The 23,188-nt window shown below is 46.3% G+C and overlaps 1 protein-coding gene across 1 annotated transcript in view; it reads right to left on the bottom strand.

The window, feature by feature from the left end:
• ODF2 (outer dense fiber of sperm tails 2) overlaps positions 1-23,188 on the bottom strand; it is a 107,619-nt gene that overhangs the window by 5,543 nt on the left and 78,888 nt on the right. The window contains exons 17-19 of the mRNA XM_068248531.1: positions 20,098-20,198; positions 14,067-14,229; positions 9,801-9,926 (exon numbers count right to left, since the gene is read on the bottom strand). Of these exons, the coding sequence (XP_068104632.1) occupies positions 9,801-9,926; positions 14,067-14,229; positions 20,098-20,198 (390 nt within the window). The remainder of the gene's footprint in view (positions 1-9,800; positions 9,927-14,066; positions 14,230-20,097; positions 20,199-23,188) is intronic.

Raw genomic sequence — 23,188 nt, 5'->3', positions numbered from 1 at the left:
AATAGAAATAGGCGCTCCAATGTGCGTATCGTGGGCCTACCCGAAAAAGTTGAAGGCAACGCCCCAGAAAGCTTTGCAGAACAACTACTGATAGATCTATTTGGCAGATCTGCGTTCTCCTCGGCCTTCATAATAGAAAGAGCGCACAGGGTATCCGCTAAAATTCCAGCCCCAGGCCAGGTATCAAGAACTTTTATTATGAAGCTGCTTAACTATCGTGACCGTGACGCCATCTTGCGCGCAGCGCGCGAAAAAGGAGAGGTAACCCACAGCAATGCACGTCTCTCTTTTTACCCGGATTTCTCCATAGATCTCCAGCGTCAAAGAGCACAGTTTGTTCATGCGAAGAAGCGTCTCCGTGATATGGGCTTTTCATATGCAATGCTATACCCAACGAAGCTTAGGGTCATAGACGGTGACCGCACTCACTTCTTCACCTCTCCAGAAGCAGTCCAAACCTGGCTGGATGCTAGGCCTACCGCTCGTAAATCTCCAGGCCGTGTGGACAACACCTCATAAGGGTCGGGAGTACCGCTACAAGAGAACAGTTCATCTTCCCCTACCGTTACTGTTTCCTCCCTGCCCTATCCTCTGACATAACCCTATTAACTTACCGCCTGACTTTTAACTGCTGTATGCAATAAGTCCAGAATGATCCTGGCCTTCAATGCTGCCCTTTGCTAATGCAATGGAACTTTTCCCTACCATGAGGCTTCTGTAGTCCTGGCCGGCAGCCACACTATTGCTATCACACATTTGGAACTCATTTATATAAGTATGCTACTCTGCTCCTTCCCATGGAAAAGCTGCCCCAGCCGCAATGTACTATCTGTGCACGCAGCGCTTATATCTACCTGAACACTCAATGTGTGACTTACAGCCATCCTTATTTCTTTAAAGGTGGTCATCTGCATTGATATGCTGTTGTTGTGTGCTGTGAGGTGGGGAGACGTCCAACCTAAGACCCCCTAATCTATCTCACCCTGTTCTGAACCCCCCTCCTACCCAACACTGCCCATACCCCGGGGTGCTTTGTCGCCCCCCGTCACTGGGCCCCCTGATGCCTCCCTCCTTTCAGTCTGGGGTGTCTCCCCTACCCGCAGCGCGGACACAAGGCTATGTATACGCAACTGAATAACGCTATATCTGGTTGTTAGGCTCTAGTTGTTATAAGGCTATGTTAAGCAGGGATGCTCGGGCCAAGATTTTACTGACACTGCAGTACATTTCAATGTACCAACAGGCTTTGACAACTTCTATGACTAGGCAGGTTCCCCCTGCAGAACATAAAGAGCGGGAGATCACCTTACAGATGTGGTGAGCTTGAGTATTCTCAACCCACCGCTTGGTCACTACAACCTTAGTTCTTCTCCCCCCTCTGGGAGAGGGACCCTTTTTCTCTCGCCTGGCATTTCGGGTGAGGTGAGGTCCTTCCCCCCCAGGGCGGACTTGTAGGTTCTGTGTTCCCCCCCAAGCAAGCACCACAGTAATCACTGTATCTTGCTTGTAGATTGTTATTGGATTTTGAGTTCCGGGACTAAGGACCTGTCTACGTTTAGATGGGTCAGGGTGGGATAAAGGGGTTTGGGTGTTTTTATTTTTCTTATAAAGTTTATTTTCTGTGTTCTCCGATTGCAAACTCACACATTTGGTCATGGTATCAATACCACAAAGTGTATCTTCCTCAGGGCAAACGTGCGCGACATAAACTAGAGATAAAAGATGGCACTCACTAAACTGAAGGTTATAAGTTGGAATGTCCGTGGTCTTAACGATTCCAGGAAACGTCAAATGATTATGACGTACCTCTATCGTCATAAGCCAGACATTGTGGCACTTCAAGAAACCCACCTCACAGGTGGAAGAGCCCAGGCATTAAAACGTGGCTGGATAGGCTGGTCGTACCATTCCTCCTACTTCCAATACTCTCGTGGGGTTTCACTCCTTGTTAAAAAATCCCGTTCATTTCAAATGCTCACAGTCAAAGAAGATTACTTAGGAAAATATATATTTATACATTGTAGAATTGCAGGTATCCCCATCCTGATTCTAAACATTTATATCCCGCCCCCATATGACTCCTCTGTTATCAAAGAAGGTATTCAATTTATCCTCGCTTACCCAAGTGTTCAAACACTTTAACTACCTCCTGCTACTTCCATCTCAAAATCATCTCCAGAATCCGTCCCTTCCTTTCACAAGAAGCAACTAAAATGCTTGTGCATGCCCTAATCATTTCCTGTCTCAACTACTGCAACACCCTACTCTGTGGTCTACCAAAAAGCAGAGTGGCACCTCTCCTAACCCTACTAAACTCCAAAGCCCGTCTCATCCACCTCTCTTCTAGATCCTCTGAGGCAGCCCCTCTCTGCCAATCCCTCCATTGGTTACCAGTTGCCCAAAGGATCCAGTTTAAACTTCTCACGCTTGCATTCAAAACTCTACACAAGCTATCGCCTCCATACATTTCCTCTAATCTCCAGATACATTCCCAGCTGGATCCTCCATTCCTCACAGGAGACCCTTTTGTCCTCCAGCCTAGTCACCTCCTCTAAAGGTCCGTACACACGCCGGACTTTAGGCAACGACGGGTCCGTCGTTGCCTCCCGCTGGGTGGGCGTGCCAGCGACAGTCCGGCGTGTGTACGCTCTGTCGTCATACTGATACGGCTGTTTCTGAGCGATCCGCCGGGCGGATCGCTCAGAAACAGCCGTATCAGTATGACGACAGAGCGTACACACGCCGGACTGTCGCTGGCACGCCCACCCAGCGGGAGGCAACGACGGACCCGTCGTTGCCTAAAGTCCGGCGTGTGTACGGACCTTTACTCTCGCATCCAAGACTTCTCACGGGCTATCCTTTTCTTTTGGAACTCTCTCCCTCAGCCGGTTCGTCATGCCACGAGTCAGGAAACCTTCAAACGTACTCTGAAAACACACCTGTTCAGACAAGCCTATAATTTGCTATAGACAGCACTGAAGGCACACTGGCTCACCCACTAATCCTTGCGTTTCCTTCCCTTTTGTTTCCTCTCCACTACCCTCTAGATTGTAAGCTCGCAAGGGCAGGGACCTCCTCCTAGTGTTTCTCATGCTGCTGTAATTTTAACATATGTACATGTACCAACTACACATCAACTATGTATGTATCTGTATTTATTCTATTCAATGTCATGACATGTACAATGTGTTGTATTTCTTATGTATATTTGTTCCCTATTATTTGTTTGTACTATGTACAGCACTACGAAAGATGTTGGCGCTATATAAATAAAAAAATAATAATAATAATTATATTCACATAATATTCCTATAAAGTCGCTCTCTGTAGATAGGAAAAAGGGGTAACACCCCTCCACCAAGGGTGGGTAATAAGTACTATGTACAGAATACAGAGGTGCCAACAGGATAAAACCAAAACGATAAATATGGTGGACTTACCTACTGCAAGCATACACTGAAAACTGTCTATCCAAATAGATATAGATTTTATTGGCATACTCCAAAAGGTGGGGGGGCTGCAACGAGTTTCACAGGCTTAAACCACAGAGGCGCCGGGTGTTTTTCGGACCCATTGCTGTTCCATGCTCCCATGTTTTATTGCCTGAGGAAGCAGGTTTAAGCCTGTGAAATGCGTTGCAGCCCCCACCCCCTTTTGGAGTATGCCAATAAAATCTATATCTATTTAAATAGACAGTTTTCAGTGTTTGCTTGCAGGAGGTAAGTCCACCACTGCCTGCATTTTTAACCCTTTTATCGTTTTGGTTTTATCCTGTTGGTGCCTCTGTATTCTCTACATAGTATTGATTCACAAAACGCGTTGAGAAAGGGTTTCTAGAATTGTTATATCTTTAAAGGAAACATCCAAGGAAAATATTAAAAAGAAAACAAGATCTGCTTACCTGGTGCTTCCTCCAGCCCCTGGGAGCCGATCTGTCCCTCACCGCAGCTCCGGGATCTCTAGCTGTTGTTCTGCGCAGAACGCACCAGGTAACTTAAGTGTGCTATCGAGTAGCGTGGCTGTGCGACTGTCAGCATCTGCAGCGGGGTACCCAAGAGATGCGGCGAGGGACAGATTGGCTGCCTGGGGCTGGAGGAAGCCCAAGGTAAGTAGATATTTTTTTCTTTTCCCTCGTACCTTTCCTTTGAAGTTTGCATAGTCTACTAAACTATTAGCAGAAGGGCGAAAAGCCCATACACCTGTTAGCTTTTCCACTTCCACATACACCTAACGATTCAAATCTGCTGTGAAATCGTTGTGCAAACGCTGACCGAACGATCGATTTCTGTCCGAAATCAATCGTTCCCGTAGATTCCCGTCGTTCCGTCCGTACGGAAGATTTTGCTCAATCGCCGGCGGGTTGGAAGTGCGTCGATAGCGGCGTTCGAATGCCCGACGACCGACACAATACAGCGGCAATACACTACCGGTTCTCCCGGTGCGAGTCCCCGATGTCTCTTCTCCGCGCTGGGCTCAGAGTCCGGCTGGCTTCACTGAACTTCCTGTCCCAGCAGGAGGTTTAAACAGTAGAGCGCCCTCTACTGTTCAAACTTCCCCCTGACAGGAAGTGCAGTGAAGCCTGCCGGACTCGGGGCCCAGCGCGGAGAAGAGACAGCGGAGACCGGGGGACTGGCGCCGGCCGGATCAGGTAATGTATAGGTGGCGGGTGGGGGGGGAGGGGTTTGTTCTGGGTTGGGGGCGGATGCTTCACAGATCGTGGTCGGTTTCATGCTGAAATCGATTCACAATCTGTTTGCAGTAAAGGCAGCCATACGATCCCTCTCTGATCAGATTCAATCAGAGAAGGATCTATCTGTTGGTCGATCTGATGGCAAATCGACCAGTGTATGGCCACCTTTACTCACATGATCAACAGAATCAATTTCTTGTAAGTGAGAGCCAATATCTGCAAACCACAAACTCTGTGCATGCTGCTTGTGTTTCAGCATGGCATGCAGTATGTACATTTTGTATAGGAAAACTACGAGTGTTTCCCCCAAAAATAAGACATCCTCTGAAAATAAGCCCTAGCACATCTCTTGGAGCAAAAATTAATATAAGACAGCATCTTATTTTCGGGGAAACACGGTAGAAATATGATACAGGTATCCTTTATAAACATACAAACAAGCTAACAGCTGAGTCTAAATAAAAAACATAACACCATGATAAGTGTCCCATCAGATGCAGAAAGACTGCATAATAACCAAAAGACAAGATCATCTGTATGGGCAAATAATCAACAATAATAAGCAAGAATTAATGCTTGCATAATCTTTATTAAACACACTGAAAAAAGATAAAAACAATTAAAATTGGGTGGCACCCATTATTATTGTTGATTATTTGCCCATACAGATGATCTTGTCTTTTGGTTATTATAAACATACAAAGTCATGCGCCATCGTAGTATTAAATATACAATTAAAAAAGAACTGGAAAATCTAACAAGTATATGGATTTAGGAGTAGCAATAATTTCCCCCCTTCGCTACCCGATTCATGTTGTACTTGTATAATAGTTTAGTAGACAGTGCAATCCTTAACAATGCATAACAATTCCGGAAACACTTTCTCAACGTGTGTCGTGAATCAGTGTGCACTTCTTCAGGAGAAGGAATTGTATACTGCTCATAAATTATTCAGTAAAGTAGAATGGGAATGGGGGATCTGAACACCCGTCTGGCACAAGGATCTCACCACCCTCACAGGGGAGAACCATAGAAAGGGATACAGACGAGATCCGGCTACATGTGCAGGCAGCCATGATCCAAAGTGATGTGCCAAAAGTGTATGGTTTTGAATACTCATTAATGAGTGTCCCCTTAGAACTCCCATAATTCTACTCTATATCCATTATATGTTCTAACTATCCAATTTCTAGCAAAAAATCGTTCGAGCGATCAGATAATTCTGATTGGAAGAAAAATCATTCACTGCACCATTAACGAACCTATCTTTGCTTCCTATCTATCACAACCGACAAGAAAATCCAAATTTTGGTTTGACAAAAATCCAATCAGACAACTAGTTTTCTAATCATTCATAATCGATTGTGCTCAACTGAGATTATTTACAACCAATCTGATCAGAATTTCTGATCGCTCAAACGATTTTTCGCTAGAAATTGGACCATTAGTGGGCACCTTAAAGGGAACCTTAACTGAAAAAAAAAATGAGTTTTACTTATCTGTGGAATCTACCAGCCCCCTGCAGCCATCCTGTGCCCTCGCAGTCATGGCTCCTCTGGTCCCCTGCTGCCAGCTAGTTTCATTTTTTGGGAGTCGGCCGGCCGCCATGCGTACGTTTTTACGCATTCTTGTTGGTGCAGGAAGCTATTGCAGACATCAACAAGTACATTTTTACACATTACGGATGTAATGCGTAACATTTTACGCATTACATCCGTAACGCGTAAAAATGTACTTGCTGATTTCTGCAATAGCTTCCTGCATTAGCAGGGATGCGTAAAAACGTACGCATGGCGGCAGGCCGACTCCCAGTCGGCAAAAACGAAACTAGCTGGCAGCGGGGGACCGGAGGAGCCATGAGTGACTGCGAGGGCGCAGGATGGCTGCAGGGGGCTGGTAGATGCCCCAGGTAAGTAAAACTCTTTTTTTTTTACAGTTAAGGTTCCCTTTAATACTTACCAGGGCTGTGGAGTCGGTACAAAAATTACCCCACTCTGACGACTCAGTTTATGAAACCTCCGACTCCAGGTACCCAAAATTTACTTCAACTCTGATTTCCCGACTCCACAGCCCTGACTAAGGGCCAGTATTCTATTGTTGTTTCTGTGTGACCACATTGCAGCAGCTCAGTTTTACTGGATCTCGGTCGATAGCCCTGCTGGAGGAGTAAATCAGGCCCACAACATACAGCAGTGATAGGTACACTTTACACAAACCATAGCAAGAACTAGAAACAAAATGAAATAATGACACAGCACACTTGTCACCTTCTGCAATTGAAGCCACTGGACGGCACAACAAGGGACGACATGAAATGGAAAGGGGTGTAAAACTCGAGTCAGACACTGTAACTACAATCACAAATGACATTTCCCAAATGTGTTCAAAATCCAGAGCAGGACCATTTACCGGACCACCTAGGCAGGTGCCTGGGGCCTAGTAGGTGTCTAGTGGCCCACCAGCCACTTTATTTGACCTCTCTACACTTCAGCTTATCAAACAGATCACAAGTAGCCCCAAATCTTCTACCTTGCCTAGAGCCCCATTACATCTTAATCCATCTCTGTCAAAATCCCATCTGTTAAACAAGATGCTAACAATTCTAGTTTGCATGTGGATTTGTATATCATCAAAAAGAAAGATACACTTAATTTTTAATGTTTCTTCTAAAACTAAATGGGAGTGCAGCACCTTCCACCGCTTAGAAGCAGCAGGCTGCAAAGTTGCATAAAAGTGTACCAGAGCTGAATGGATTTAAAAGTTTTATACATAGCCGTAACTTTGGTCAGTCTGCGCAAAAGAGATACGTATAGAGCACACTTCCTCTTGCTCAGACTGGCCGCGACTGGATGAAGTTACCGGACCCAGTACCGAAGAGGGAGAAGGCAGAGAACGGCGGCGTGGGAGCGATCCGTGTGCATGGGGCTGGAGGAAATCCGAGGGATGTATAAATCTTTTATATCTGTTCAGTTCTGGTTTCCTTTAGGCTGCTTTCACAGTGAGACGTTAGCCTGCACCGCAGCCCCACCGCACAGTAATGAAAAATCAATGGGCTGTTCACAGTGCCCACGTTGCGTTACATTGTAACGCAGCACATCCATTGAGAGTGCTGCATGCTGTGCGTTATGCGTGGCCAAGCCGCGTTAGACTGCTTGCACATGCTCAGTAATGTTGGGGAGGAGCGGAGAGCGGCCAGGCACATGGTTAATTAATATTCACTGCACAGTGTGACGTGCAGTGTTTACTTCCTGGAGCGGCCGCTCTGTGCGGCGATTGGCCGGGCGGGACCACGTGATGTCGCATGCGTCCAAGAGTGCGCATCACGGACGCCACAGTGAGCTGCACAATGCGGCATACTCTGACGTCCACATCAAAGAGCACCAGGCGTTGCGTTAGGGGCACGTTATATGCCCTATAACGTCCCCTAAACGCAACGTCCTGGTGTGTAAGTAGCCATACATCTAGCGATGATAGGCAGATTCGAACAAGAGACAAATATCTCCCTGATCGAATCTGCCTAGAAAGAGATCTGTCAGCTGCCCATACACCACAGGCCGATTCCCGATCACTTTCATGCTGAAATCTCTCTGGAATCATCCGCCACTGCCCCCTCCCCCCCCCCATGTCAAATGTAACCCCCCCATGCCCAGTGCAGTATACTTTACCTGTCTGTGTCCACTGCTGGCTCCGCTCATACATGGGGCATGGGGGGTTACATTTGACATTAGGGAGGACATCGCCAGAGGTTTCATCGCTCGTCCCGATATCGTTCGCCTTACCGCCGTGCACCGGATCGACCACGGCGGCCCGACATCTTGTAGCATGTCTGATTAATACATGCGACTTATTTCAGGCTGAAATTGGTTGCATCGTCGATTGGGTATGCTCTTGGCAGCATGGATTTTCATCCGATTCGATTATAATCATCAAATGGGATGGTCGATCAGCGGCCGAGTCGACAGATAGCTGCTCTACTCCTTTTATGCTGGGAATACACTAGTGAGATTTTCCAGCAGATATACTGTTCGATCAATTTTCAGTTTTTCTGATCGATTTCCATTCACTTCTATGAGAAATCGATCAGAAAAACGATGGAAAATCAGATCGGACATATTGGAAATTATCTATCGAACCATCTATTTGCCAAAAAAATCTCATGGTGTATTCCCAGCATTAGACATCCACAAAGCTTGGATTACTCACTGGGTGGCAGCCAGGGAGACCTCTACCTCAATCTGATACTGGAGGATCTCCTCCAATGAAACATCGTTGGGAAAATATCAAAGGCCTGCCAGACTGGGTATATAGACATTCTCGCCAAGCTTCCCTGCAGAGTTTTTATCAAGGGGCCCATACACCTAAAGATTTTCCCGCCGATATACAGTGATCGAAACGGCTGTGAAATTGCCGCGCACACCGCTGACAGAACGATCGATTTCCGTCCGAAATCAATTGTTCCCGTCGAGTGCGTCGTTAGCGGCGTTCGAATGCCCGACGCAATACAGCGGTAATACATTACCTGCTCCGGCCGGCGCGAGTCCCCTGGTGGTCTTCTTCTCCGCTTCGGGCTTCAGAGCTACACAGAACTTCCTGTCCCGGCAGAAAGTTTAAACAGTAGAGCGCCCTCTACTGTTTAAACTTCCCCTGGACAGAAGTTCAGTAGCCGGAGCGGAGCCGGAGAAGAAGACAGCTGAGAGGGACTCGCGCCGGCTGGAGCAGGTAATGTATGCAGGAATTTGGGAGCGGCAGCTCCACAGATTGTCATCGGTTTCAGGCTGAAATCGGTTCACAATCTGTTTGCAGTAAAGGTAGCCATACGATCCCTCTCTGATCAGATTCGATCAGAGAGGGATCTATCTGTTGGTCGAATCTGATGGCAAATCGACCAGTGTATGGCCACCTTTAGTAGGCGTGTTGATTGTCAGCATCCCCCCCTTCTCCCAAAAAAAAATAAAAAAAAAATTTGATAATGCAAACTACAATCCCACAGTAACTTTCTTTAATCGCCAGTAATTTTTGAAGAACTAATGGATTTTTCACCAAGGGACATACAATGAAAATGACAAATGTTATTTTATGTTCAGTGCACAAACCAATTTAAGAAACTTACATCATCTCTGCTGCGTCGGATCTGGTTGAGTTCTGTTTTAGTTCTGCTCAGATGGGTCTCCAGTTCTAGTATCTTAGACTGTGTGGATCTCTCCTTGGAAGCAGCTCGATCCTTGGTCTGCTCAACCTGTGATGGTTTCATACAAGAAATGTGTCAGGTGACATCATGGAGGAGGCATGTCAGGAAAGAGAAAAAAAAAGGGCGTCATAGCAGAAGTACTATAATTGGATGTATGCATCTCAAAAACTGGGCATCAAGTCTTTTTGGTGTGTAGTACTGATAATAGCAAGTTTAGCCAAGACCCTAAGGCTGGTTTCACACCAGGACGTTGCGTTTTAGGGGGACGTTATGGTCACATAACGTGCCCCTAACGCAACGCCTGGTGCTCTCTAAGGTGGACGTCAGAGTGAGCCGCGTTGTGCAGCTCACTCTGGCGTCCGTGATGCCGTGATGCGTACTCTTGGACGCATGCGGCATCACGTGGTCCCGCCCGGCCAATCGCCGCACAGAGCGGCCGCTCCAGGAAGTAAACACTGCACGTCACTGAGTGCAGTGAATATTAATTAGCCATGTGCTTGGCCGCTCTCCGCTCCTCCCCAACGTTACTGAGCATGTGCAAGCAGTCTAATGCGGCTCTGCTGCTTACAAAGTACTGCATGCAGTACGTTGTGTAATGGCGCAGTGTTACTGTGTAACGCAACGTGGGCACTGTGAACAGCCCATTGATTTTTCATTGCTGTGCGGTGGGGTGCGTTACAGGCTGCTCTAACGTGCGCCTGTAACATCACACTGTGAAAGCAGCCTAAAACTCTGTTTACCCACTTCACTTAACTAACCCAGCCTTAACTGGGTTAAGACTGAAGATAAACCTATGAAATCATCAATTGTATGTGTAGACCTAATGAGACGTAAAACTTTCTTGGAGTCTCATATTCTTATTTTCAATGTAAGGGCTTAATTTCCAAGACTGAATTCTATATCAGGGTAGCATTAAAGAGAACCCGAGGTGGGATTTAATTATGTTACTGGGGCACAGAGGCTGGTTGTGCACACTAAGACCAGCCTCCGTTGCCCTATGGTGTGCCTCCATGTCCCCCCTGCGCGCCGCTATACCCCCCGCAGTGCTGGCGACACGCAGCGCGTCACCAGCACAAGGTTTACCTAAGCGCGGTCTATCAGCGCCGCTCCCCCGCATCGCCGATACCCGCCCGTGTCCCTTCCCTCCCGCTGATAGCAACGGAGGCTGGTCTTAGTGTGCACAACCAGCCTCTGTGCCCCAGTAACATAATTAAATCCCACCTCGGGTTCTCTTTAAGTCTGTTTCACTCGTTAATCAAAAAAAATAAAAAGTAAAGCTTTTTAACTCTGTCTTGTTATCAGCAATGTTTCCTCAGCCAAACAAAAGTGTTTTGACGTCTGTTTTCTTTTCAAGAGAGTTGCAGCCGCATTCCACTGCCTCATTTGCACGGATAATAGCATTGGTTCATTAATCCTTGCAAAGGAGAGGGGAAAAAAATACAAAAAGGGGTCTCAGACAAGTTCTTAGCAGCACTAGTACACTGTGAATCAATGTTTAACTCAGCATGGAACTTCAGTTCAGGTACAGCTCCTTTTCCACGGGAGGCTGAAGGCATACATATGATTCAGCTGCTGAGCATAGGGTAAAGCTGATAAATGGCTCACCCTGCTCCTCCAAAAGTCCCAGCAGCGCTAATTACCACCCCCCTCTCCAGGTCGCCATGGATAGTGAAAAAAGACAAGCAGGCAGTTCAACCTCCCATGGAAAAGGGGCCTTATAAATTGTGCATTTTAAGAATGAATGTACAACTGCTCCAACAACCCCTACACAAGTTAAACAGCCCACATCTGCACAAATAATGCCCAAGTACCTTATTGCAGACCCCAAAATGCTGGTCATGTGGCCAGTATGCGAGTTTCTAAAACCTGTTGTTTAGATCTTCTCACTAGGAATATCCTTGGTTACCCCCTCCAAGCTTATAGGTAGCGTTTACTCCTCCTATTTGGGCATTACAGACGAAGTCAGGCTTGGTTCCTCCCTCTGCTCAAGGGGCATTATGTAAACAAAAGCACCTGATCTGGGTTAATCTAAAAGCCTAATCTAGACGGAGCGATCCGGCGGCTCGATTAGCCACCGGATCGCCTCTTCCGCATCTCAGCGCGTACCCGCCGCGTCCCCGTTGGTGCGTCGGATTCGATACCCGCTCGTCCCGCCGGCGCCGCTTATCTTCCTCTCGATTCCCTGCTATTGTCCGCTCGCGGGGAATTGAGCGGCGGCGAGATCGGACCTGTCGGATCTTATCAATCGAGCCGCATCAGCGGTTCGATTGATAAGTAACATCGCTCCATGTGTACCTAGCTAAAGAGGTGAGATCTGACCTGCATCCCCAGCCAGGACCTTTCTAACCCCAGGCATTTAGAGCACATGCCTTTTTGCATTGAAGTCTAGCATGGCAAATCCAGCGCAGGAGATTTGGGCGCAGCCGGCGCCACCATAGACCATAATAGGAAGTATGGCTATAGCAGCACACAGTAACTTTGGCGGCGGCGGAAGACGGAGCTGAAGTTACTTTTAAAACACTAATTCGTCCGCCAGCAATAGCTGGAAGCCGAATTACATCATTCCCACCATCCACGTAGGCCTAGAGGGGGAATAGTAATTAACGCCGCCAGGACTTGTGCAGGAGCAGGGTGAGCCGTATATTGGCTGTATCCTGTGCCCAAGTCTCCCGGCAGCCAATTCATAGGTATCCATTAAAGTGGACCAGACCTCTTGCACTGGACAGAAGGGAATGTCTGTATGTATTTGGAGAGTTTAGCCTGTCTAATTCAACCTCATCTGTGACTAAGCACAAGTTGTAATTTGATCCCTTAGCTGTGTCAGCTGACTCCCACGGCAGAGATCTCATTTGTAAACACATGATGTTAACAATAGGTCTTCTTCCATGAAAGCAGGAAGTAGGACACACTGCAGATTTATTTCAGGATTTGAATCAGCTGTAACAAAGACATGGTGTTTCTTTAAAGGTTATTATACTGTTGTGTATCTTTTAGAGCTGAGATGAAGTTCTGAGTTCAGGTCCGCTTTAAAAAGGACCACCATAGCGAAAAATAGTGACATTTATTTTTTTTCTATGTTGCTGCCAATTACAAAAGGTTGTAAAAATCTGACAGAGCTCACAGGTTTTGGGCTAGTCCATCTCATGGGGGATTCTCAGGGTTTTTTTTAATTTTCAAAAACACTTACTGAACAGCATTTGCACAGTCCAACTTCCAATATAGTATACATGCAAGTATGGGTGACATCTTTGTATAGATCCATTTCATAGAGTGCTTTTGTAAAGAATAAAGGAAATACTGAGAATCCCCCATGTGGAGATAGACTAGTCCAAAATAAGTCAGATTTGTTAGATATTAACTGCCTACTGTAAACGACAGCAGCTTGGAGAAAAGGAATTCACGGTGCATTTTACTCCAGAACAAATGTTCATTTCGTATATATGCATATACAGGCATATTCAATTTTACAATATTTTGCGATAGTGGCCCTTTAAGATAGTGACAAAAAACTGCAACAAAATGACCTGTGGAGAAGAGGATGGCTTCAATCCAAAGGATCATCTAAACCCAGAGATCTGCTCAATAGAAGCTTTATTGTGAGGTCAGGTAGAGCAATGTGACATAGCAATGTGACATAAATTTCAGCATCAAATCTCTCAGGAATCAGCCTTGTGACGCCCCGCCCGCCAATCGCCCAAATGTAACTGTGCCCCTCCCCTCAGTGCCCTGGCTTGCTTGCTTCCCAACTCAGGCTCCATTCTCCTACAAGTGCCCCACGTCCTGGCCGAGGCGCGTGTGCCGTCATACATGCCCCCACGTATACTCTGGCAACCACGTGGGGCGTGTCTATGTGGACGGAGTCCATAGCCAGCAGTGGACATCAACAGGTAACGGATATGGAATGGGGCACTTTACACTAGAGGGGGACTGCGCCGGGGTTCCGTTGCTCATCCAGATATCACATGCCTTTACCGCTATGCACCCGATCGAGCTTGTCGGTCCTACCTCTTGCAGCAAGTCCTATCAATACATGGGACCAACTTTGGGCCTGAAAGTGGTCACATCGTCGATCGCCATCTCTTGGCGGCACCGATTTTCATCTGATCAGATTCTAATATAACCTCAAGCCCGCGCTCACACAGAGGAGAAAGCTTGCATAGTTATGGCGATCTCGCACAAGTCACTTGCCTGTCTCCGCGATTCCTCAATGGCGGCCTCCAGCTGTCGTGTCAGAGAGGCGCATTCTCTGGACTTTTCCTCCAGCCGCAGCTGGTTTTGATGGATTGTCTCTTCCCGCTTGGCCACAACCTGCAGGAGTTCTCGGTTTTGTGTTCCACATTCCTCCAGTCGCCTGAGAAGACAAGACAAAGTGATCAGTAAGGGGAGCAGGGATCAGGGCTCCGATGAGGGCGGGGCCCCAGAACATGGGTTGGCTGAGCAAAAGCAGCAAGCGAGTGGACACTGGAATGAAGATTTATCGTCGCTTATTGACATGTGAGATAGACCGCAGCAAGCCTCCATCTCCAGCCATGCAGGTATGCAGATATAGCAATCAGCCTAACCACAGGTTTACAGTTACCATGATATACACAATAACAAGCCTCCATCTCCAGCCCTGCAGGTATCCAGAGTATATTCACCTCTTTATGTGCTCAGTAATTAATTAATTACAAGACACTCTGATATTTTGTCCTGCAGCCAGTAATGTTATTACCAGGCTTCAGTAAAGTATAAATATACCTTCTACTGTGTCATGTTCATTTTTTACTGTGCTTAACCGAATCCAGACCAACGCAGTACGAATCTACGTCCAGCAGGTGGTGCTGCGCCCGACTGGACGTAGACGACGTCGCATTGACCATGCGTACCTGCCGATTACGCTGCTCTCGCCGTTCTGTCATCGCCACAATTTGCTCGCCCTGCCATCTCTATGACGGCAGAGCACTGGTAAGCCGGGCAGGAGCCGTTTTCATTGGCTCCTGGCCCTGTCATCACTGTAAGCCAATCCCAGGGTCAGGAGCCAATGAAAGCGGCTCCTGACCGGCGCACAGTGCTCTGTCGTCAGCAGAGAGTGGAGCCTGCGGCGGGGACAGAGTGGCGTGACTGGCGGATTTTTGCGGCGTTTCGTCGGGGAGCGCCGTTTTACTGTACCAATAGCCTCTGGTCCTTAATGGGGGCAGAGGCTGCTGGTACCAAAGCAGTTAACGTTTTACACCAAAAATTTAGTTTTGAGGTTTATCCCACTGTAAACTGGCTGCCATACACCTATACAGATAAACCCTTCTCGGAGATTCTAAAGTGTAGAGATGGCAGCCAATATTGTCTACACGAACTGGAGACTGTTCAAATGAATAATGGTTGTTGCCAGGGGCGTTGCTAAGGTCCTAAGAGATCCGGGGAACTTTTGGGCACTCCAGCCTGAAAATGGGTGTGGCCATGCACCATAATGTGGGTGTGGTCATGGGTGGAGCCAAATTTGCATGAACTTAACAGTCTAAGTAGGTCTGCCCAGCAAAATGTTGGATGAAGCCCCCTCTCCTTTAACTTCTTTAGCGGTGTCGGGCATACCGCTCTGTGGCTCCAGGAGTCCCCCATAAATAAATAAATGTGCCAAATGGCTGTAAATCCTCTAGCTAGCACTAGGCTAGCTAGTAAGAGTGTCCGCCACCCCTGGATCCCGCGCGATCCCCCCCCCCCCGTTTATACATTTCACCCCTCCCCTTCCCCGGATCTAGCGATCGGCGCAGCCTCCCGGCACAACTCCAGTCTCTCTATGGGAAGGATCGGGTTGGCGCGTGACGTCATCTGCGATCCTCCCCATAGTGAAGACCGGAGCTGCCCGGGGAGGCTGCGCCGATCGCTGGATTCAGGTTGGGTACTGTATAAACGGTAGAGATGGGAAGTTCGGATCTTTTCAATGATTTGGATGATTTGAATCGGATCATTGAAAAGATCCGGATCTTTGATCTGAATCTCGGATCATTTTACTAGGGAAGCATTCGGGGGTGAAATGACTAGCAGGACAGGACTTTCCCTGCGGTGGACAGAGAAGGGGAGGGGGGTGGACACACAAAGAAGGGGAGAAGATGGACAGAGGGCTGGGAGTGGACAGAGAAGGGAGGAGGGACGAACAGAGAGCAGAAATGTTTGTTTGCACACAATACCCACATGCTGCAATCATATGCTTTACATATATTTCACCTATATGTTCATCTGTATACTTTGAATGCAAACGTCGCACAGTGAAAGAAAGAATTCCCCAAAGCATTCTCCGAAGTGAAGTGCAGCTGTTTAGAGCAGTGCAGGAGGATCATATTGCCCTGCAATCACAGTGCCTGCCCTTCTAGCCCAGCACACTGTCTACAAAGTTACTGAGCTGTGCTTCTGAGCCAAAAGTTTCCCATTTGTTCACTGTGCACAACTAGGAACAGACAGCATATAATGAGCAGCACTTTATAGCCAGTATGTGTGCTCTACACATATCTGGCAGTGGCACCCTGCAAGGCTGGCTCCCCTCCAACTGAATGATCCATCTCTTCTCGTCTGCTTCCAGGACCCCTCTGCCTGCTGAGAGGAGGGTGTGCCACTCCTGGCCCCGCCGCCTTTGTGATCCGAATCACTCATTTTGATGATTCGGATGATTCGACTCACAAAAGAGATTCGGATCAAAGATCCGAACCGTTCATGATCCGGACAACACTAATAAACGGGGGAGCGGCGGGTGCCGCAGAATTCTTCTAGATAGCCTAGTGCTAGCTAGAGGGTTTATAGCCATTTAGCACATTTATTTAAAAATCAGGCAAAAAGTAACAAAACTCCCTGAGCGGCGTAACGCTCAGGAGGTTAATACAGAAAAAATGCAGCATATCACATAAATAACTAGGCAGAGTTACTTGGCTTCTGTGCTGGCTTTCTGCTGGGTGAGCTGGCCTGCCTTTATCTGGCAGTTGCCCCATAGCATTCCCTGATCTTCTGGTGGATCCCCTCCCATGCTCTCATGGGCCTCCCATTGAGGCACCACAACTCCCTGCATGCCCCCATAATGGCACCACAGCACCCAACATGCCCCCACAGAGGCACCACAGCACCCAGCATGCTCCCATAGAAGAACCACAGTTCCCTGCATGCCCCCCAAAAGGCATCAACAGCACCCAGCATGGCACCAAAGCACCCGGTATGCCCACATAGAGGCACCACAACACCCAGCATATCCCCAATTGATGCACTACAGCTCCCAGCATGCCTCCATTGAGGCACCACAGCTGACTCTGCCTGGGGGACATCCGGGCACCCCAGAATAGATCCGGGACATGTGCCACTGATCTGTGGGGCTAGCAACGCCACTGGTTGTTGCAGCACGTAGGACAGGGTTTCACAACATTATTATAGCATGTACCCCTTTACTAATGACGGCCTTGGCCAAGTACACCTTGCTGTGGGCAACATCATTGCAACTAAGTACCTCTTGACATATATACAGTGGGTTGCAAAAGTATTCGGCCCCCTTGGAGTTTTCCACATTTTGTCACATTACTGCCACAAACATGAATCAATTTTATTGGAATTTCACATGAAAGACCAATACAATGTGGTGTACACGTGAGAAGTGGAACGAAAATCATACACGATTCCAAACATTTTTTTTACAAATAAATACCGTAACTGCAAAGTGGTGTGTGCATAATTATTCAGCCCCCTGAGTCAATACTTTGTAGAACCATCTTTTGCTGCAATTACAGCTGCCAGTCTTTTAGGGTATGTCTCTACAAGCTTTGCACATCTAGAGGCTGAAATCCTTGCCCATTCTTCTTTGCAAAACAGCTCCAGCTCAGTCAGATTAGATGGGCAGCATTTGTGAACAGCAGTTTTCAGATCTTGCCACAGATTCTCGATTGGATTTAGTTGACTGGGCCATTCTAACACATAGATATGTTTTGTTGTAAACCATTCCATTGTTGCCCTGGCTTTATGTTTAGGGTCATTGTCCTGCTGGAAGGTGAACCTCCACCCCAGCCTCAAGTCTTTTGCAGACTCCAAGAGGTTTCCTTCCAAAATTGCCCTGTATTTGGCTCCATCCATCTTCCCATCAACTCTGACAAGCTTCCCTGTCCTTGCTGAAGAGAAGCACCCCCAGAGCATGATGCTACCACCACATTTTACAGTGGGGATGGTGTGTTCAGAGTGATGTGCAGTGTTAGTTTTCCGCCACACTTAGCGTTTTGCATTTTGGCCAAAAAGTTCAATTTTGGTCTCATCTGACCAGAGCACCTTCTTCCACATGGTTGCTGTGTCCCCCACATGGCTTGTGGCAAACTGCAAACGGGACTTCTTATGCTTTCTGTTAACAATGCCTTTCTTCTTGCCACTCTTCCATACAGGCCAACTTTGTACAGTGCATGACTAATAGTTGTCCTATAGACAGAGTCTCCCACCTGAGCTGTAGATCTCTGCAGCTCGTCCAGAGTCACCTTGGGCCTCTTGACTGCATTTCTGATCAGCGCTCTCCTTGTTCGGCCTGTGAGTTTAGGTGGATGGCCTTGTCTTGGTAGGTTTACAGTTGTGCCATACTCCTTCCATTTCTGAATGATCGTTTGAACAGTGCTCCGTGGCATGTTCAAGGCTTTGGAAATCTTTTTGTAGCCTAAGCCTGCTTTAAATTTCTCAATAACTTGATCCCTGACCTGTCTTGTGTGTTCTTTGGACTTGACGGTGTTGTTGCTCCCAATATTCTCTTAGACAACCCCTGAGGCCCTCACAGAGCACCTGTATTTGTACTGACATTAGATTACACACAGGTGCACTCTATTTAGTCATTAGCACTCATCAGGCAATGTCTATAGGCAACTGACTGCACTCAGATCAAAGGGGGCCGAATAATTATGCACACACCACTTTGCAGTTATTTATTTGTAAAAAATGTTTGGAATCATGTATGATTTTCATTCCACTTCTCATGTGCACACCACTTTGTGTTGGTCTTTCATGTGGAATTCCAATAAAATTGATTCATGTTTGTGGCAGTAATATGACAAAATGTGGAAAACTTCAAAGGGGCCGAATACTTTTGCAACCCACTGTACATATTTGTAGAGAATAATTATAAAATGCTTTTCAAACAGTTCTGCATGCTTTTAATGAACCCTAAATATGTATTTATGTTTGTTTATATACGACTTCTCAAAAACGTACTGTATTGGCTATGAGTAGTCAAAGTACCCCCTGAGCTCCTCTAAAGTACCCCTTTAGGTACACATGCCATGTGTTGGGAATCTAGGATGTAAAGGACAATGGAAAATATACATTTTTGAATACAGCCTACTTAAAGAGGCACCAAAGTAACATATACAAGTAGTCTCCAACTTACGAACGGCTTGAACATTTAAAATTTGATTCTGTGAGAACAAGTGAAAAACTTTTCCCAAAAAATAGCTTTTGATAGAAACCTTGGCAGTCTTCGGCAGAGCAGCTAATTTGGAAACACAGGGGCCATATGCAATTAACTTTTTCACCTGAGTTATCTCCTAGGGGATAACTTTCATCTTCTCTTTAAACTAACTTTTCAGCATTTTACAATTGAAAAAGTACCCAAAAGCTGTTGAAAAAAGTGCTATCAAATTTATTTAGAGTATTTTCTTACTTGCTGGTGGCTTAAAAGGCATTTTATGACACGTTGTAAAAATATCACCTAGGAGAGAACTCAGGAGAAAAAGTGACTTGCATATGGGCCAGGGTGTTAACCCTATGTCTGAGGCTAGATTCAGTGGGACGGTGCGTTTTGATGCGACGTTAAAGTCGCAACGCAAAAAGTTTGCTTCCAAGTCATTACTGAGCATATGCAAACAATCTAACGCAGTTAATAATGTGTATAACGCACTGTATGCAGCACTTTCACTTGTGCAGCGTTAGACACCAATGCAATGTGTGCACTGAACAGCGCATTGATTTTTTCATTGCAGTGCACTATTCTGCGTTAAATGTTGTTTTAACGTGCGACTTTAACGCCCCACTGTAAACTTAGCCTGAAGCAGGAAGTAGACACACTGCAGATTTATTGCAGGATTTATTTCAGCTGCAACAAATAAATGTTTTTTGTTTGTAAAGGTTACTATGCTGTTGCTTATCTTTTAGAGCAAAGAGGAAGTTCTGAGTTCAGTTCCACTTTAATGCAGGCTATCAGCCACATATTTCATGAGGTCACATCCTGTCTGATGACACGTACCTCTCCAGGTCCTCCAGTTTCAGTGCTAGACGGTTGTTCTCATCCATGGAAGCCTGGTACCGGTCCCTTGTAGATTCCATCTTGTCTCCCTGCTGCTCCATCTGTACAATCACACAAGTGTAGAAAGTTCTTTGTATTACCGGTATTATAGTACTGAGTAGCAAAGCATGCTGGGAGAGAAGAAGGCACGGCTCACGTAGCCACTAAAGTCTGAGGAGGGTTTTCACATTCATGGCATTCATTAGGGGGTGGTAGGGAGTTTTCCACTTCTTTCACCAGAATAATAAAACCTGTGCACCAAAGATTACACGTACTGCATACTGTAGATGTGCTTGCTAGTTATATCAGCCAAAGCCTACATATCTGTAGAGGAGTAACCGGTCTTCTCAATTTTGTTCGCATGGAGTTCCAATCACGTTAGTATTAGGTGTTTGACGCAATTTTTTTCCCGGCGCTTGGGTGGGCGGTGTGTTTGTTAAAAGTACTTTTCTAGGCGCTTTTCCAGAGCGTTTTTTTAAATTCACTCCCTGAAGTCAGGAAGTGAACTCTTTGACCCGGAAAATAATAAATACAATCTATTCATTTTTAAAAATGCGAACGCAATCGCTGCACAAAGTGATTTTGTGAGTGTTTCTACCTATACCTTCCATTGAGGCGGAACCGCCTCAAAAAAGGTACAGGCACTGCTTTGCTGAGCGGATCGCAAAGGAACCGCTCAGCTGTGAACTCTCTCGTAGGGAATCATTGCACAAGCGTTTTAGGGCGCTTGAAAAAAAAAAAGGGGAAAAATGCCCTTAGTGAGCCCTAAGTGGCTACCCAATCATATTCTGCTTTGTGTGGTAAATGTCCAGCCTTCTCTCCATCAGTGTCTCCATTGGCTAATGATGATCAGGTGACTCACAGCAGAGCCCGCCATAATGATCGCTTTACAGAGACTCTGAAGCCTCCAGGAAACGCAGTTTTTATGTTACAATGTTGTTAGGCATGAATGCCCCCTCTGAAACACCGTATGCCCATGGCTGAAATCTCAACTAATCTCCCCCCCCCAAACCACAGGGCAAAAATCCATGACTTTTCTGGGGGAACTAAAGGGAAGAGGAGGAATATATTATAGATAAAAAAGACCACACCCAGCATGCAACTGTTTAGATTCATACACACATCAGACTATAGTCTTTGGAAAATGAAAGATCACAGACCAATTTTACCCCCTTCCATGTAGTATGAGAGCCATACTCTACACAGTCTTTTCTGTGGAGCTGAACTCCCCATCAGATAGAAATCTTTGCAAGATGCTGCACACACAGATGCTGTACAGACACAAAATATCAGTATCTGCAAAAGATCTGTTCCTGCCAAAGATCCGTTCCTGCAAATTGCATTCATAGTCCATGAGATCTGCAGATCCTCATACACACCTTGTTTAACTGACATTCATCTGCAGATCAGACAATCATCTGCAGATCTGAAAATCCATTCTGGTGGATCTGATCTGCAGATGAATGTCAGTTAAGCAAGGTGTGTATGAGGATCTGCAGATATCATAGACTATGAATGCAATTTGCAGGAACGGATACTGATATTTTGTGTCTGTACAGCATCTTTGTGTGCAGCATCTTGCAAAGAGCTGCAGTAAGGAGGCTGCTAGTAAGGAGGCGTGGCCTCAGCTGAAAGTGCAAAGAAACAAACACTCTCTGTTCACATTGCGTTCAGATCGCGTTAGCGTTGGGCATTTTTTGAAGCGATTTTTTTGCGATTCCTGGCGCTTGGGTGGACGTTTTTGGGTGGCGTTTTAGTTTAAAGCACTTTTCTAAAGCGTTTTTTTAATTCACTCTTAGACCCAGAAAAGAATAAATACAATGTATTAATTCTAAAAACGCGAACGCAATCACCGCACAAAGCTATTTTGTGAGCGTTTTGCGTTTTTCCTATACCTTTAATTGAGGTGGAATCGCCTCAAAAAAGATACAGGCACCACTTTGCTGAGCGGATTGGAAACGAACCGCTCAGCTGGGTACTCTCTCAATAAGAATCAATGCACAAGCTTTTTTAGGGCAATTTTGTAAATCGCCTGCACTTGAAAAAAAGGGCAAAACACCCTAGATGTGAATGAGCCCTAAAAGGAGATAGGCTAGTAATAAAACAAGCACCTTTACACCTACGGTACCTGCAGACATTGCATGGCCATCGTCATTCTACCTGCTTTCATTTAGCTGGGTGACAAGTGTGAGTGTGTTTAAATCAAAGCACATTGGGGAAACCTGTTTCCAAGGGTGCTGGCAGTGCCTGCTGCCCACTCATCTGATCTCCTTGCTCTACAGCCAAAGACTGGGCAGTACCTGTGTGAGTATGTAGAATGGCGCCTCATGTTCAGTTGGGCGCTAGGGGATGCCCATAATGAAAATAATGGGGGGGGGGGGATACATAATTAGGGCACTGGCTATTGCTGGTGGCCAAATTATCTTGTTTTTTTTCTAATTAGTCACTAGGGATGGTCGATGAGATGCAAATCATTTGGAGTTGATGCAGCATTATGCAAATATTGTGTGCAGATTTAAGCAGCTTGAAAATAAACCTATCAAATCCTGCTGAGGTAGAGGTAAGATTTGATTGGTCCATTTTCAAGCAGCATAAATTAGCATAATCCTGCATCAAAGCAAAATGATTTGCTTCTCATTGACCATCCCTATCAGTCACAGAGTACCGCTATAGCCGAAATTCACATTATGACCTATGGCGGCGCCCTACAGTAGTGACTAGTCTACCACACTGCACCACTTGATCTAGATCAGATTTCTGTAGAACTAATGAAGCCACTATCCCCACTGATCTGCTGCTGTTGATCTTCCACTGCTCCTCCAGATTCATTAATGGACCGCGTCAGAGAACAAAAGTAAGCAGTTAAAATCTGACAGAACTGACAGGTTTTGGACTGGTCAATCTCCTCATGGGGATTATCAGGCAGGGGTCACAGGTATCAGCTAATGATTGGGATGAAGTTTGATTCTTGGTTACAGTTTCCCTTTATCATTATCATTAGGCATAGTGGGGATGTTAAACTGTCCAGAATTGACCAAATTATCAATCAGGC

The sequence above is a fragment of the Hyperolius riggenbachi genome, chromosome 8 (assembly GCF_040937935.1).
Source record: "Hyperolius riggenbachi isolate aHypRig1 chromosome 8, aHypRig1.pri, whole genome shotgun sequence".
Lineage (NCBI taxonomy): Eukaryota > Metazoa > Chordata > Amphibia > Anura > Hyperoliidae > Hyperolius > Hyperolius riggenbachi.
Note: the sequence above shows the minus strand (reverse complement) of the source record. Positions and strands in the feature narration are given on the sequence as shown.